The sequence below is a fragment of the Apis mellifera genome, linkage group LG5 (genome assembly GCF_003254395.2).
Source record: "Apis mellifera strain DH4 linkage group LG5, Amel_HAv3.1, whole genome shotgun sequence".
Classification (NCBI taxonomy): Eukaryota; Metazoa; Arthropoda; class Insecta; order Hymenoptera; family Apidae; genus Apis; species Apis mellifera.
Window position 1 is genome coordinate 419,349 of NC_037642.1, and position 18,188 is coordinate 437,536.

Below are 18,188 nucleotides of genomic sequence, written 5' to 3' on the forward strand. Positions count from 1 at the left end.
GTGAATTTATATTTATATATAATTCTATGGATGGTGAATATCCATTCTCTCTCTCTCTCTCTCTCTCTCTCTCTCTCTCTCTCTCTCTCTCTCTCTCTCTCTCCCCCCCCCCCCCTCTCTCTCCCTCTCTCTCTTCTATTCTTTTATTTATCTTTCGATCTTAAATATTTTATGCAAGGGCAGTAACCCAAATTTTTTTTTTTAAATATTTTTGCGCCACTGAGTTTTAGATGTGAAATTTATAAGTGGTCAGCAATAAGAAGCACAGTTTTAACAAGTAACATTTTCTTGTCTTGCGTCTACACATTCATACATTCTTTTTATTTTTTCTCATATTCATACACGTATACATACTCATATACAAGATGTCAATATATTCATTGTCAATAGTAAAATATTCAACAAAAGTAAGATATTCGAGAATCAATTCTAAAGGCCAAAATGAACACAAAAATTAGTATATAAAAATCGGTTAATATTTCTTTATCATAAATTATAAACAATTGAAGTTTGTATAATGAAGTGAGATAAAAAGACAGCGAAATCGCTCTGTCTTCTTTATATTGCCATCACATTTTATTCTTATCTTTACTTCTACTTCATTTATTATGAATTTAAATTACTTAAAACTTAATAAATAATCTCAACCAATATTTTTATATAAATTTTGATCTTTAAAATCGATTCTTCAAAAAATATATATCTCACGAATATATTAATATCTTGTATTTATATACATACACGTTTCTTTTTTGCTCTTTTTTTTCTCTTCGTATCATTTCTGTTTTTCTTTTCTAATTTTTTTATTTTTTCTATTCATCTTTTCTTTTTCTTTCATTCACTATTTTATATTATTATAACTTACTCTATCAACATTGCTCAATCATTATAGATTTTTATAGAACTTCTGTCTTCTTTTTCTATTGTTTTTTTACGTTGTGTCTAAAAAGATAACATGCAATAAAAAATTATTTCTTGCTATGTTGGAAAAAAAAATTTACAATTTTAAATATTAATATTATTAAAAATTAGTATTTCCTTATAAAATATATTAATTAATTTAAATGAATAATTTTGTAGTATTATCAATATAAAATATTGATTTGAATTTGATGAATTTGATTTGAAAAAATAATATAAATATAATTTATTAAAAATAATAATGATTTAAAAAATAATATAAATTTTACTTTACCGATAGTGATAAGTTATATTTCAGAATTAATAAGCTGGAGCTCGAAAATCAGGCATCCGTTGTTGTTGTTGTTGTTGTTGTTGTTGTTGTTGTTGTTGTTGTTGACCAAAAGGTGGTTCTTGGTAACCAGTATCAGTCGCATCAGGATAACTTGTATATCCTGTTCCACCAACAGGATCTGCTTCATAACTTGGTGCAAATGCAGCATCGGTTCCTTGTTTGAATCTTTGAAATGCGAACCATGCACAGGCAGCCTATTATATGTATATAAATATTAAATATAGATGTTAAATTAAGAATAAATAATATTTTTATAATTCTGTAATTTTTTTTGTAATTTTTTATTTTTATATAATTAAATTTTTATATTGTATAAATATAACAATATTTGTATTATTTAAAATTTATTATTAATTTTATAAATATTTGAATTTAATGTAATTAATATTTCGAAAACTTATTTATATCATTACATTGATTTATTAAATTAAAAATTTAATAAAATAAAAGTATTTTAATTAATTTACCCAAGTAAAAATGGAGAAAAAGGAAAAAGCGATAGCGCTTTGAACGTTGTTCACTCCATAATTATCTTTCGGTGTTTCTGACTTATTCCAAGCATTGGTTAAATAACAAAATCCAACGAAATAAAGGAATGCCCAAAAACCAGAGAATCTAAACATTAAAATATAATGCTTTAATTATTTTTATATTTTAAAATATAAATTTCTTATTAATTCATTAAAGAACTTTCGATTAATTTAAAAACAACATTTAAAAACAATAATTAAAACAACTGTTTAATCATTAATTATTAATTATTACAAATTTTTTATGCATTTAAACTATTAAAGTCTTTATAGCTTGATGAGATTTAAAAGTAATGAATTTTATAACATTTTTTTAATAAAAAAATTATAGGAAAAAATTCATAATTTAAAGTTCTGTTTTTAAAAAAAGAAAAATTAAAAAATTTAACAAAATAACATAACATTTTACAAAATTTCAAAAAAATTCTATAAATAAAAATATATAACGATAATATTGTTTTGTTCTTTCTTATTCATTATGAATTTCATGATGATAAAAAAAAAATTGAAATATGAATAAATTTATTATTAATTATGTTAAGTATTTTCTTTTTTTATACTTATTTATTATAAATTCTTATACATAACTGAATATATTTCTTAATAAAATCATTTTACGTTTATGTCTTCATTTTAATTATTTTTTGTATTAAAGAAATATGTTTTAAAAAAGCTTACATCAATTAAAATATAAATTATATAAATATTTATTTATATTTTTATTTAATATTTATATTATAATATAAATTATATAAATTGATTGTTTTTGAAAATTTGTTAAATAAGTCCATTTATAGCTAAAAAACTTTTTTATTTTTTTTTATTATTATATAAAATTTAATATGTTTAAAAATATTTTAAATTTATTAATATGTTTGTCAATATTTTTCAGTTAATTCAAATGTTTCAATTAATTCAAACTCTTAAATATTCGAATATATGAATAATTATATTACTTTCAAAAAAACAGTTCATATATAAATATGTTTAATTTATAAATTATATAATTTACGTTATAATTAATAAGTAAATTATATATATATAATATGAAATATAAATAAAATATAAAAACAAAAAAAATATTAATAATTATCTATTTCCGTAAATTTTTTTTATTTATAAATTCATTTATAATTATTTATCATTAAAATTTTTTATATTTATAATAACATATTTTTTTTAATAACAAAACAAGTAAATCGATATATAATTCATTTCGTAAAAATATGAATTCGTATTTTTATATATCATACAATTAATGTGAATTTTATTTTTTTATGTATGAGCTACTGAATATATTCTATTTACAATTAAAAAATACCAAAAATATTTTTAAAAAATATATATATATACTTATAAAAATATATACTTATAAAATCTTGTAAATAATTTAAAAATAAAATAAATATCAATTTGCGCAATTTTAAAAAATAAAAATTTTTAATTTTTATTAAAAAAATTATGAAAATATGCATTATGTTACAAATAATTATTATAAATACATGCATATAGAATATTTTATTTTAATATTTGAATGCAATTATTTCTAAATTATATGTCATTTTAAAAAATGTTTTATGTTATGTTTCAAGGAAGAAATCTCATTGTATCTAATTATATAATATGCAAGAGATTTCAAGATGAATTTGAATGAAGTCAGGAAATGAATCCATCTAGAAAAGATTTGTAATATCATAATATATGATAATATAATATCATAATACAATATTACAATATTCTTTTATAAAACAATACAAGTTCTATTTGGAGATAAAATAAGATTGTTTATATAATTTTATCTAATATAATTTTTATTTGTTTTGGTTTCTAGAATCTGAAGAAAATTTTCTTCTTTTTCCTCTTGAAAAAAATCTCATGAATATATAAATATATATTCATATATATACAATTTAGTTTTAACAAATTCAGAAAGAAACATAGTTTAGAATAAGAAATACATACCCTAAATCAAGTAAGACAAAATGTTTTCTGGTCTTAACAGAAGACATTTGCTCAAAAAGATATTCACCAGCCAAGAATCCGATACTGGCGAGGAAGGCGAGCACTCCAATTCCTATTCCATAATTGCAAGCATTATGATCTTCATTATAAAGACATACCTCTTTTCCGCCTTCCTTTTTTATGTATCCTTTGTTGCTTATGCATCCGAATACAATTATTGCGAAGAGCTAAAAAATTAAAATTAAAATTAAATAATAATTTTTACAATAACTAATTTAAATTATTTTTAATAAAAATTATATTGTATTTTTTATATATATTTAAATATATATAATATGATATATAAGTTGATTCTATAATTGGGCTATTATAATGATAAAGCATATTAAATTACGCAACATTTTCTTCTATAATTTTTTTCTAATTTTATTTGGAACAGAGTTATAATTCAATTACTAGAATTATCTTATATATATTTATTATTAAATATATTTTTATACATTTTTTCTTAAAAATTTTTTAAATTTATTAATTTTATTTATAGAATAATTAATAAAATTAATTTTTTATATTCTACAAAAAAATCTTCATTTCTTTTTAAATTTTTTTAAAATTTCATAGAATATCTTTATTGTAAAATAATATTTTAAAATTATTTTTTTAAATCATATTATATTACATTTTATTAAATATCTTGTTATTATATATATCATTTTTTTCAATTTATTAATATATTATAAACAAATATGTAAGCAAAAAAAAAGAAAAGAATCTATTTTGAAATAATTCACATATGCAAAAAAAAAAAAAATTATAAATTAGAATTAAAGAATTATAATAAATTATAAAACAATGATTTTTAAATAATGAATAACTTATTCATGATTATTGCTTATGATGAAATAATTTATTATCCAATTAATTTATGGATCGATTTTAATTTACTTTTGCTATTATTATTATCAATTATAATATTTATAATTAATATATAATTTTATAATCAATATTATTTTTTTTATAATAATATTAAAAATTACTTAATATAATTTAACTCTTTTTTTTTATTTTTTAAATTATAATTTACATGGATCATATAATATTTTGATTATATTTTGTTATATATTTAGAATTGAATTCTTCAAAAATTAATCAAAAATTTATACATCAATATATTTAATAAATAATATAAAATTAGTACCAATATAAAAATCAAAAATACAATATTTAATTAAATATTTAAATTATTTAAATATTAAGAAATTTCTTAATTGTATTGAAATAAAAATTTTCACGAATCTTTCATTTGATTTTTTATGAAATACTTGTTTTTTTTTTTACTGTTAATATAAAATCGAATTTAGTTTCGATTTCATTAGGATCTGTCTTGAGATAGGAATAACTTAAGAAGATCGCAAAAAAAAAAATATCATAATTACAAAATTAAATAATTGAAAAAAAAAAAGATAATTTTTATTTATTTATTTTTTTTATTACAATCGCAATATAAAATATTTTATAAATTATTTTATAAAAATAATAAAAATTATATAATTATTATAATTATAAATTATATAAAAAATTTATAAAAATTCATAAATTATATCATATTTCATAAATTAATTATTATTTGATTTATTAAAAAATTTCAAATAAAACTAAATTGAAAATTAAATTAATAATTAAACAAATTTTAATTAAATAAAAATAAATAAACATAAAGAAATACATTACAATACAATACGAAAATAAATAAAATAGCACTTTAAGATACACATAAGGATTAAAATAATATATGTATATTTTATATACATATATATAATAAGATATTAAAATGATATTAATATTTTTACATTATTCTTAATAAAATTTATAATTTCAAGATATTTAATGATATTAAAATTCTTTAAATCGCTAATTTTTTAATTTTTCAATTTAGCTTAACTAATTTACCTAACAATATTTACAATTATTAATTAATACTCTAATTTTATTTTAATTTTTAGTACTAATAAGAATTTTATAAACTGGATAATATACTATAAAAATAATGAAATTTCTTAAATTACTTTACTTTTATGTTTATTTACGTTATTTTTTTTTCAAAAATCAAAATTATATAATTATTAATTATTTTTGTTATAAAATATCAATTAACATAATTTTTCTCTCTTCTTTATATTTTGAGTTATAATTATAAACTTATATATGCTTATCATTTTTAAATTCAATCTATATTTATTTATGAATTAATTACTTAAATCCATCAAAATATCTATTTTTTTGCTCACTTTTGTATTATTAATTCTTTTCCAAGTTTCACTAAAAACTTCACGGAGAAAACTTCATTTTATATCTATACTCTTTATTCATACCAATATCGATATCTTACATTCGTTGTCACTCTTCTTCTTGTCATTCAAACTTTTCATATCTATATCTAAATAAATCCATCTTTAAATATACTTTTAATATGTCTCATAAGTAATCAGTATTTTTTTTTTAATTTTAAATTGTCTCAAAAATTATATATTTTCATAACTTAAACCTAAAATTTAGCTTATAATCAAAAGATTTTATTTGAATTATTTTTTAATTTTTCACCTGATGATGATAAATATATTGTATAACAGAAAAATTAAGATAAAATATATTCAAAAATCATTAGAAAATTATATGGAATTATATATTTTTTCTATTATGGGGTCTATCGCAGGAATTTGCGAAAAATCAATAAAACCCCATCGTGTCAAACTGGTGGGGGTGGTTTACTCTTTAAAATCAATGTTCGTCGCATAAAATCGATATATGTTTTAATTTAAAAAGTTGTCAATAGAAATAAAAAACGAACTATTATATGTTTAAGAAAAAAACTTACCAAACATATAGCTTTTAGAATAACTTGAGGCCTTTGAATGAAGGCAATAGGATCGAAAGGGGCTCCTGCCTTTCCACCACCGTACGCTCCACCGTCCATCTTATTGCGACTGAGCTGAAATTTGAAAGCTCGAAGCTAATGGAAGCGCGCATGCGCTGAGAGAAAATTCTCTTTTCTACCTCCACTACTCGATTTTTTAGGGTGGATCCTTTCACAAGAGCGCTTCGGGTGGATGAAACGTAAGTTAATCGAGAATTCGATCCTTTTCGATGAATCGTAAAATTTAATTCAATCATAAAATTATTCATTTAATTTAATTAATATGAATTTACATTAATATATATATTAGCATAATTATGTACATAAATTGTATTATTAAGTTTTCATTTAATTTTTCATGATCATTAAAATTAATAAAATTGATAAAACTGGAATAGAATTTATTATAGAAATAATTGCACAAAGATTAAAATTTATATAAATTTATTTGTAATAAGTAATATACTTAATATAATACTTAATATAATACTATTTATTACTATTAAACTTATTTATTATTTAATGAAAATTTTATTTATTATTCAATAATCGATTTGAAAAACAGAATCAATTGAAAACTTGATATGCTCGTGATAAAATCGATTATCTTTTTTTTAATTCAATCTTCAAGTTTCACATTAATTTTCAATTTTTTATTGTATATTTATTTTTATTATTTTATTATTTAATATCATTTGAAACTATAGAATATATTAACATTATAATAAAAAAACTTTTTTACTTTAGAAGTAAATTAAAAAAAATTTTAAAATAATAAGAAATAATTTGTTTTTTGTAAATTGTGCATAATGTTTAAGTTACATATATCTTAAATAATATAAGTATTACTAATCCTAATACACTAGTAAAAGTACAAATTTGTTGGATATTATTATGTTTTGGTTTTATCTCTGACTGTAAAAAATAAATTAAAATATTTATTATTACATAAATATCATAGAAGAAAATTACTTTATTAAAATGTATATATTGTCAATTTAAGACATACCCTTAAAATTAATTCTTCAAGTTCAAGAAGATTTTTCTTTGCTTTTTCTAATTCTGTTAATGTTGCATCAATAGAAATAGGTAATACATTAGAAGCACTCAAACACTTATTAAGATCAACAAAAATATTAATTTTTTCTTTTATCAATCTTAATCGACAATATGCTATAAGAGCTTGTATTAAAGAAAATTGTTGTTCTCCATGTTTAATTATTTGAAGATAATGTTCAATCCTAAAAAAATAATAATTTTCCAATTAATCTTTAATTTTTTTAATAAAATTAATTTGATTAATGATTAAATTAATCATTTCATTAATTTTTTAAAAAAATAGTTTTTAAAAAATATCATGATAAAATAATTTTCATAATAAAGACCTGTCTTCAACATTTGTTATTACAATATTGGATCTTCTTTTTTCAATATTTAAAATATTTTGTAATTCTTCTGCTTTTTTAGAATTAAGGCCTACATTAAAATTTTAGATTAGATATAAAATATATTTTATAAACATATAAATATAATTATAAATATATAATTATAGGTAATAAATTTTAAATCTTTAATTTAAAAAAATGAATGAAACATTTTTTTTTAATTTCATTACTTAGCAAAAATGTATTAAAAAATTTTTAATTTTTACCTAACATAATTAGTTCTTGCACACTGAGCTCATGTAACACATCAGTTGATATATTTCTTTTTTTACATTCTGGTATCAATTCAGATGCATTCAAACCACGTAATAAAGTGGCTGTTTGTTTAGTAAAACCAAAAGGATCTCGATAATTATTCATTGTTTTAAATAATGCTAAAGATAAAAAACTCAAAATATTTTAATATAATAAAAATATAAACATAATTTAAATATAGAATAATAATAATGTTTTAATTTAATCTTTAAAGAACACTAAAATTTAATTTTTATAATGTATATATATAAATATATATATATTATGTATATAACTAAATTTATAAAATTTATAAATTTATAAAATAAAACTCTTAATTTAAAAGATTCAATAATTTAAGATTTAATATTGTGAATTAAACTTAATATTATAGCAATTACACAATACAATTTAATGACAGTATTAATTTATTTGATTTTTATTTTTCATTCTTTTTTAAGCAATTCATTATTTAATGATTATTTATGTTACAATAATTTCTTACCATAAAGTAGGTTAAAATGAATGAAAGTGTTCATAAATCTATCAAATATATGTAAGTGAATTTTATTCTACCTATTTTATAATTTCCTAGTAAAGAATTTGGTTACATGGTTAAAATGATATCAAATCTCTATAAAATTTGGCTATAAGTATATATATCTATTATGAATCGATTTTAGTATCAAATCTTGTAATTTTGCATTAAAAATAGATTACTTTTTAATTAATAACCTACCATCCATTTGGCGCTGATTTCGAATTACAAATTTGTAATCCTAATAAATATCAAACTATATTAAATTATTAAATTATAATTATTATAATTATCGATATTAAATTATTTTTAAATATAAAACAAATTTTGAGATCATAAATAGTGATGCTATTAAAAAATTCTAAATTTTTCTCTTTCAAAATAAAATAATTTAAATTAAAATATGTACAAAAATTATTTACAATTATTTATTTTTCTTATCAAAGTATATAACATTTAGATTAATATTAATATTACAATTTTTAATTTGATTCTAACTCGATTTAAATTAAAAGTGATTTTGTTTTAAATTTGTTTTAATTAGACAAAACTAGAAGATATTATATATAAACAAAAAATAACAAAAATTTGCTGAAAAAATTATAAATAACATGATTTAATTATGATAAAGATTTTGTTAATTTTATTTGCAAGTTACAATTATTTTATAATTATATGGAATCTATGGAACTTGAATGCACAAAAAAAATTTAATATCAAAATTGTTAATAGAAGAAGAAGTATGATAAAATTAAAGAAAAGAATATAATAAAAATGTATTCATATTTAGTTTGTAAAATAAAGCAGATTTCATAAATGTAGATTGCATAAATCAAAGCTAGAAAATGTTGCAACAAAAATAAAGATAATTTTTCTTTTCATTAAAAGAATAAATCAAACAAAAAACATTATAAAACAGACTTTTAATTTTATTTTTAACAAATGAAAATGTAAATATATATTACATAATTTTTTGATATAAAAGTTACATAATGCACAGAAATGATTTGTTTTATATCTTCAACTTATGAATGTATTTATGAATGGCAGTTATTTGAAATCAATATTCGTATTTTTGATAACAAAAAAAATCATTTATTGAATATTTAAAAATTATATATTAAAAATATATAATTGTAAAATATGTAAAAATTGAAATATAATTTTTTTCAGAAGCAATTCTTAATGAAAACCTGAAACTAAAATTTAATAATCAAGCAATCAAGTTTTATAATAAATTTACAAAAGAAAAACACAAATTTTTTATCATCATGTTAATGTATCAAATGAAAAAAACATAATAATATCATATAACTCAACTCAAATTAAAAGTTTTTTTATTTTAAGTTTTTTTTCATAAAGTTTTTAATTAAGTTTTTCAATTTCATGTTATACTATTTCCTCAAGATTTTTTCTTGAATTATTCTATTCAAGGAATTATATATTCATAGTCTAAATAATATCATGTTCTGTTTCATATCCTTTCTTTTGCTGTGAGCCGATGAATTGTTAGCATGAGAAAAAAAAAATTTTTGCATAAATATAGAAGTAAAATTAATTATTTGCCGTTAAAAATACTTCATTCAGTAAGGAATTTATTCTTCAAATAAAAAGTGCATTATTAAAATATATTGTAACATATTCATGAATAAATATAAAATTTATATTTTAATTTTGTTGATTCAGAAACTTATTATCTTTGCAATCTTGCAAATGTTTATATATTATTGTTTGTAATAGAATATCTATATAAATATATGAGATTAATACAAATATGATATATATTAAAATATATAAAAAATTAATACAAATATATAAATATGTTCATATTATTATATATAATAATAATCTTTTATATACTATATATACTATATATACTATAAGAATCTTTTACATATATAAAAAAATTAGAATAAATCTAATATTATTAATGAAAAAAAGTGATAATAATTGTAAATTTATTTGAAAATGAAAAGTAAATGCAGAAAATTTTTAATAACAGATTTTGCATTTTTTCATTGTATGATAACAATTTTAATATATATAATATTATTGTATATTGATACATTTAATGCTATCATTATCTTCTTCATGTTCTATAATATTTATTGCGAATTTCATCTGAATATAAATATCGCTATAACAATATACATTAATACAGAAATACAGATATACTTGAAGTGTAATTAAAACTTTGTCCTTATAACATAAAAATTATCAATTTCAAAAAATTTTTTTTATTCTTAAGCTAAAACAATCATTATCTTTTAGAATTTTATCTTTTATAATTATCAACTGATCGATCCATCGTCCAAAATATAAAAATTATATTATATTCAAAATTATATTATATATATCTAATATTATGCCGCTATATTGAATTTTATATTTGTTTTTCATTTGTAATTTTATTTTATTTTATTATTAAAAAAAGACAATATCAAATGAATTCGCAATCTTACTATTTCTATTATAATCTATCTCTAATATTTTATTGGATAATTGAAGAAACTGACCTGATTTTCTATAATATTTTCAAAATAATTGATAAATATATTGTATGTAATATAAATATAATATTTTCGTAAATCAGAAAAAACAATCTAAGCAACAAAGATATTTAATATAATTGGTTTATATGCAAAAGACTATAGATATTAAAAAAATGAAAATTTTGCAGCAAATCTTTTAAGTGTTACATTCGCAAAATTTAAATATTTAACAGATGAAAATTGAAAAATTAAATAACTATATAAAAAAAAAAAAAAGAAAATATGTATATGTTAAAACTGGTGTCCTATATAAAAAAAGTTACCGAAATTCTGTTATTTTCTAATAGAAGATATTTAGAATATTTTTCAATATTCTTAAAACATCTTAAAAATTCAGATACGCAATAATTTGTAAAATTATTTAAAAAAGTAAAACAAATTTGTCTCACAATTTTAACACAATTTTTAAAAAATACAAATATTTCCTATCTATATAAACAGTAACTTCTTAATAACATCTAACATATGTTCAAAGGAAATTTGGGAAACAATCCTAATAGATAGTAATAAAAATTAACTTCTTTATGTATCTTTATCTATGATGATAATTTTTATATATTTAATATAATAGTATCGCTAATTATGAAAGAAATATTATAAAAAAAGTAATATAAAAAAAAAAATTGAGATTTTCATTTGTTTTATGTAATATTGATCTATATATTTATGTTGTGGAAAAAATTTTTTATCAAATAACTATGAAGTAAACAGTGACATAAATTCATCATTTCATTTTTATATCATTTTCATACTTATTCAGACCAAATTCGTCTTCATTTCAATAGTAATATAAGTCAATTGATTTTATATTATAATTCGAAGATTTATGTGAAAAAAATATAATTACAAATTTTTATATCGTTATCAGCTAATAACTAAGTTAACTTTATACAGAATTATGATATATTTATATATAAATTTAATAATAATAATATAAATAGTATATAATATAATTTCATTATAATAATATTTATTGAATTTATATTTAGATTAAGATAATTTATTTATTTCACAGATTCGATTTAATAAGATGGAAATAATTGAAATTTTTTTCAATATAAAAATAGAAATAATGTTAGAAGAATCAGATTAAAATTCAATCATAGATAATGATAATAATATAACAAATAAGAAAATTAAGAAAGAAAACATAAATAAATAGAAGAAATAAGACTACCAAAATATTGAAATAAAAATAAAGAGAAAGAAAAATAAAAAAAAAAATAACAAAAAATATAGTACTAAAATTGCTTTTGTTTCAAAAAACACATTTATTAACTTGCATTGAATACAAGATTAATTTTGAAAATTTTTAAAAATTGGAAAACTTCAAAGAGCAAAATATTTTTTAATATAAGTTGATTCATAAACAAAATAATTATTTGTAATAAAGGAGATTTAAAAATTATAAAAGAGATAAAAAACATATAGTTATAAATATTACCCTAGTACTCTAATTCAATTAATGTGTATATAAAAAATATTTTTTAGATATTTTTAAAATATCTGATAAATATTTAAGCTATACTCTTAAAGCAAAATTAATAAAAACAAACAATTAAGGAAAAATGACAGGAAAAATCATTTCACAAGATCAGATATAATTTAGACAGTAAGAGTAATTAAATATATTTAAAATTTTCCAACATTTAAAAACTATTAAATTTTGATTTAAATATTTAAAAAACGTATAACTTTTTCAATCAAAAAATGTATAGGAAAAAAATGAAAAGGCACACCACGCGTGCGTGTGCACACACACACACACACACACACACACACACACACACACACACACAATGAATTGCATATGCGAAAATATTATATAATACACAATTTAATTTATATTTTCATCTTTTTTTTATTTATATTACATAAAAATATAAAAATATAATTTAAAAATGAAAATCCAAACAACTAGTAATAAAAATAAAATGTTAAACTTAAAAGAAAATGATTTACATCCAATAAAAGTTGAATAAGCAGAAAATATTTAAAAAATAATGAAAAAAAAAATTAAAAAATCCAGGAAGATAAAAAATAGAAAAAAGAAATTCGCATTTTTGTTTAATTTGCAAAATTTTTTATCAGAACATATTAAAAATATCACAATACATAATTATATAATAATATATAGCGATGCTTATTCTGGACAAAATTAAATAAACATTAACTAGCTTAAAATTATATTTCAAATTTAAAATTATTACTTCAAAATTATATTTGAAATCATAAATTTTAGTATCCAGTTATTTCTTTTTGTCATTGAAAATTTCACAATAATAGAAATGAAAACATGCATTATTTATATCTATCAGAAGAATACTATAAAATGCTGTAAAAAATGTAAATTTATTATAAAATTATTTCAAAAAATTATCAAAAAATTATTTTTCAATAGAATTGAAATAAATAATAATAACTAGAGCAAAAAATAATAAGTCATTAAAAATCCATTATCTAGATAGCTCCAGATAAAATGTTTTATAAAAATCAATGGATCTGAAATCAAAATTTCATTATCTTAAATTTGAAAAGAAATTATATGCAAATAAGAAGCAAATAATATAAGAAAAATATAATTTAATAGATCTATTATATTATCTATTATATTATCTTTTCCTGATAAATATTTTAAAATCTTCAAAAATCAAGATTCATATGCTATAGAAAAAATGGTTTAATTGAAAATTTAATGATAGCAATGCATGTAGCAAAATTAGAAAATTATACATAAACAAAAAATAAGAAAATTTGCTGAGAAAATTATAGATAACGATTTAATTATGATAAAAATTTTATTAATTTTAAATTTGCAAGTTAATTAATAAGTAATTATTTTATGACTATATGGGAATCTACAACTTGAATGTAATTAAAAAAAATTTAATATCAAAATTGTCAATAGAAGAAATATAATAAAATTAAATAAAAGAATATAATAAAAATACATTCATATCTAGTAAAATGAGGCAGATTTCATAAATGTAGATTGCATAAATCAAAGCTAGAGAATGTTACAATAAAAATAAAGATAATTTTTCTGAACTAAAAGAATAAATCAAACAAAAAACATTATAAAGCAGACTTTTAATTTTATTTTTAACAAATGAAAATGTAAATATATAATATATAATTTTTATGAAAGTTACATGATGCACAGAAATGATTTGTTTTATATTTTCAATTTATGAATGTATTTATGAATGGCAGTTATTTGAAATCAATATTCGTATTTTTGATAGCAAAAAAAATTATTAGATTTTGAAAAATTTGAAAAAATCATTTGTCAAATATTTTCTATATACTAAAATTAAAATGTAATCTTTTTATTTCAAAAGCATCAATAAAGAGAATCTAGAATTGAATATATAAGTTTTATAAATAAAATTTGCAAAAGGAAAGCATACACAAACTTTTTATTATAATGTAATATATCAAATAATAGAAGAATAATATTATAAATTCATTATTATTATCATTATCATTAACTTAACTAACTTAAGCAGCATTAGTTTGATTGGACATATTAAAAATTAGTATATCAAAATTATAATTAAATAAACAGCTTGAGAAATTGTTATATTGAGATAAAAGATAGAAATGCTTTTTATAATGCAAATACAAGAGAATAAATTTAATATATGCTTTTTAAAATAAGATTCAAAAATAAAAAAAATTAAAGAAATACATGTTAATATGTTTATGCAAATCTTTAAGAATCAAAAATATTTTTTATTTTAGTTAGATCAAACTAGCCATTATTACATAGTCAGTGAAATTACAATTAACAAAAAATGTGATTGTAAGCGATAAAGCAAGTGAAGAAATGTTATATAATCTGTTGATAATAAGTATATATAATAAATAATAATAATAAGTAAAGTTTTTTATAAAAATTCGTTAGATATGGAAAGAGCCATTTTTCTTCTGCATAAATGAAAAAAAGCTGATTCGTAAGCTAGTAGTTCAACACCTTAATAATGAAATTTAGTGGCCAGATTAGATAAGAAGAGAAAATTATAAATTAGATTATTAATCATATTTTTTTAAATCCAATAATGAAATTTAATTTCATCAAGATCATGTTGGTTATAGTTGTAAAAAAAAATATGAAAACTTTCAAACAATATTAATTTTTTTGTTTTTTTTTTAAATAATTTAAACAAAGAAATGAATATGAGCCTGGTGATATTAATGATAACATTAAAAAAATATGTAAATTATTTAAAAATAAATACAGAATATAAAAATATATAAATTTTGAAGAGTTTAAGATTTAGAATGATAAATTTACAAAATTTTTGAATAATCTGGAAATAACTAATGTAAATCTTTGCAAGTTTTAATTAATTTTTTACAATTTTAAACTAAAAAATATAAAAAATAAAAAAATATAAACTAAAAAATAAATAAATTAATTCTGATTATTCTCATTCTGCTTGATAGTTTAATAGTAATAAAAAATCAAAATATAATTGATCATCTGACAAAAATTGCAAATTAGAATTGAATAAATTATCAAATGTAGATTAAATAGATAGAATAGATTGAGAAAATTACAATACAATCCTATTACAAAAATACATATATTTAGAAGATAATAAATTTAAATTGGAAAATAATTCAAAATTTAAAATATATTAGTTCCTGCACATCAAGATTTCAATATGGAAGCATTGATTCATTTAATTAATCAAGCTACACAAATATTATATAAAAACTTCATATATCTATTAATAACAATAAAACATTCTCTTATTCGAGCTAGTATATGTATAAACCTACAAAAATTGTATTAAAATGATATTTAAAAATTAAATATTTGAAAAGAAATCATAATTATTTATATTATGGCTTGTTGCTTAAAACGATAATGATATTTGTCTCAAAACTTTCAATATTATTTATGATTAAGAGCAAATGATAATAAGATAATCAATCTCTTTCTTTTAACCAAAGAAGAATATATAAAATAATTAATATATTATATATTAATATATATATATTCATTATTATATTCTGTATTATTCGTATATATTTTTAGAGAGTTAATTCTAGAGATTAAAATAAATACAAAATATACAAAAATGTCAGTTAAAATTTATTTATTAAATTATTAATAATTGAAATTTGCGTTAAATAAAATAAAACGGAAAAACAATAACATTGTTTTATTTGTCATTTTATACATTGTCATAATCTGTTTCCGCCTATTTTTTATTTAAGAAATTTAAAAATATTTTTTTCTAATGCAAAGTTAAATTGTTTATACTTTAATAAATAATTAACCGACATATTTAGATTTTAATTTTTAGATTCAATTATATTTAGGAATATATTTAGGAATAATTTCTAGAAGTATCTATAAATAAAAAAAACTTAATTAATTCTCTAAAACAATTAATTGCTAGGAAAGTTCAATAAAAAGATAGATATGCAGAAATATTAAATAAAGTAGTAACTTGTCCAGAAATATGAGTTTATCTAGGAATAAAAAGATCTTCGTATTGACGGTAAATAGCAATATTATAATAGAATGTATTACTCTAATTTATTTTTAAGATTACTTAATATGCAATGAAAATACATACATATTCTGATATTTATTTAATGTGCAATGAAAATATATATTCAGATAAAAACTTATAAATAAATTAAGGTTTACAATTTTTAGAATAAAGAGAATATTATATTAATTAGACGAATATCAGCATTCTAATAATTGGTTCCTAAAAGCAATAGTGATTTATGTTTATATAATTATTTTGTTAAAATGGAATAATACCATAACCATTATTATTGTGAATTATGAATGATATTATTCTATATATCTGTATATCGCTATATTTTATATAATAATTTAGCTAGAAGATTTAACAATAAGCAAGGAAAAAAATTGTTTTATTTACATTTCATATGACATTAATTAATAATAAATAGGCAATTTATCGAGTTTATCAAATATTGAATAATATAAATAATAAATACAGAATAAATTAAATATTAAAGTTTTTAACCTTATCAAAAACCTTTTTTATATTTTAGGATTTCAGATATTGGTTTATTTATGTAAAGAAAATATAATAATTTTTTTCTCTTAGAGACTTGATCTAAAAATTCTATAGATTAACATTATTACATAAAATTGCCGTTTATTTTTATTTTAATTTTAGCTAATACTTTAATTAAGGTAAATAAAATAAAATAGAAATCATTATTTTAAATTGACAAATTAATGACAATCTCTGATAATGAATATTCAAATTTCATTTTATAAATATCATATTACTTATAAAATATAATGTTTATTCAATATATTTATTTGCAAAGTATTTAAATTTATAAACTTTAATCTTAGAATAAGTAGTAACTTAGAAATTCTATTTTTTTAAGTACTTCAATATTAGAATGAATCAATAAATTTTTATAAGTATTTACTATTTTGGAATTTTAATATACTACTATCATTGAATTCTATAATAATTTTGAAAACTTATATAAAATTACAAATAATAAACAAAATTTTTTTAAATTTTATTTTAATTTTATTTGATGTTAAATTAATGTTTTTCATGTATTTGATATTAAAGGAGACCGGATCAAAAATAAAAGACAAAAGTAATATTATAAATAAATCAGTTATAATTATAATATAATTATAAATAATAATAATAAAATTTATTATAGTCATTATAATCATAAATTTTGATATACGATATAAAATTACAATTGAATATATATATTACAAATTCAAT

At 17.6% G+C, this 18,188-nt stretch overlaps 1 protein-coding gene across 2 annotated transcripts; it reads right to left on the reverse strand.

Annotated features, from left to right (window-relative positions):
- Nucleotides 1–832: 832 nt before the first annotated feature.
- Nucleotides 833–9,101, reverse strand: LOC552402 (synaptogyrin). 2 transcript variants are annotated; one of them, XM_026440803.1, is made up of 9 exons: nt 9,080–9,101; nt 8,313–8,480; nt 8,047–8,137; nt 7,671–7,902; nt 6,623–6,736; nt 3,748–3,974; nt 1,723–1,870; nt 1,196–1,449; nt 833–942 (listed from the first exon to the last, which is right to left on the reverse strand). In XM_026440803.1, the coding sequence occupies exons 1-8, from the start codon at nt 9,084–9,086 to the stop codon at nt 1,222–1,224; spliced, it is 1,215 nt and encodes a 404-aa protein (XP_026296588.1). In that variant the 5' UTR covers nt 9,087–9,101; the 3' UTR covers nt 833–942; nt 1,196–1,221. The 2 variants fall into 2 exon arrangements, with proteins under 2 accessions (XP_026296588.1, XP_026296587.1); XM_026440802.1 differs by lacking the exon at nt 9,080–9,101 and adding an exon at nt 8,846–8,987.
- Between the last annotated feature and the right edge of the window lie 9,087 nt (nt 9,102–18,188).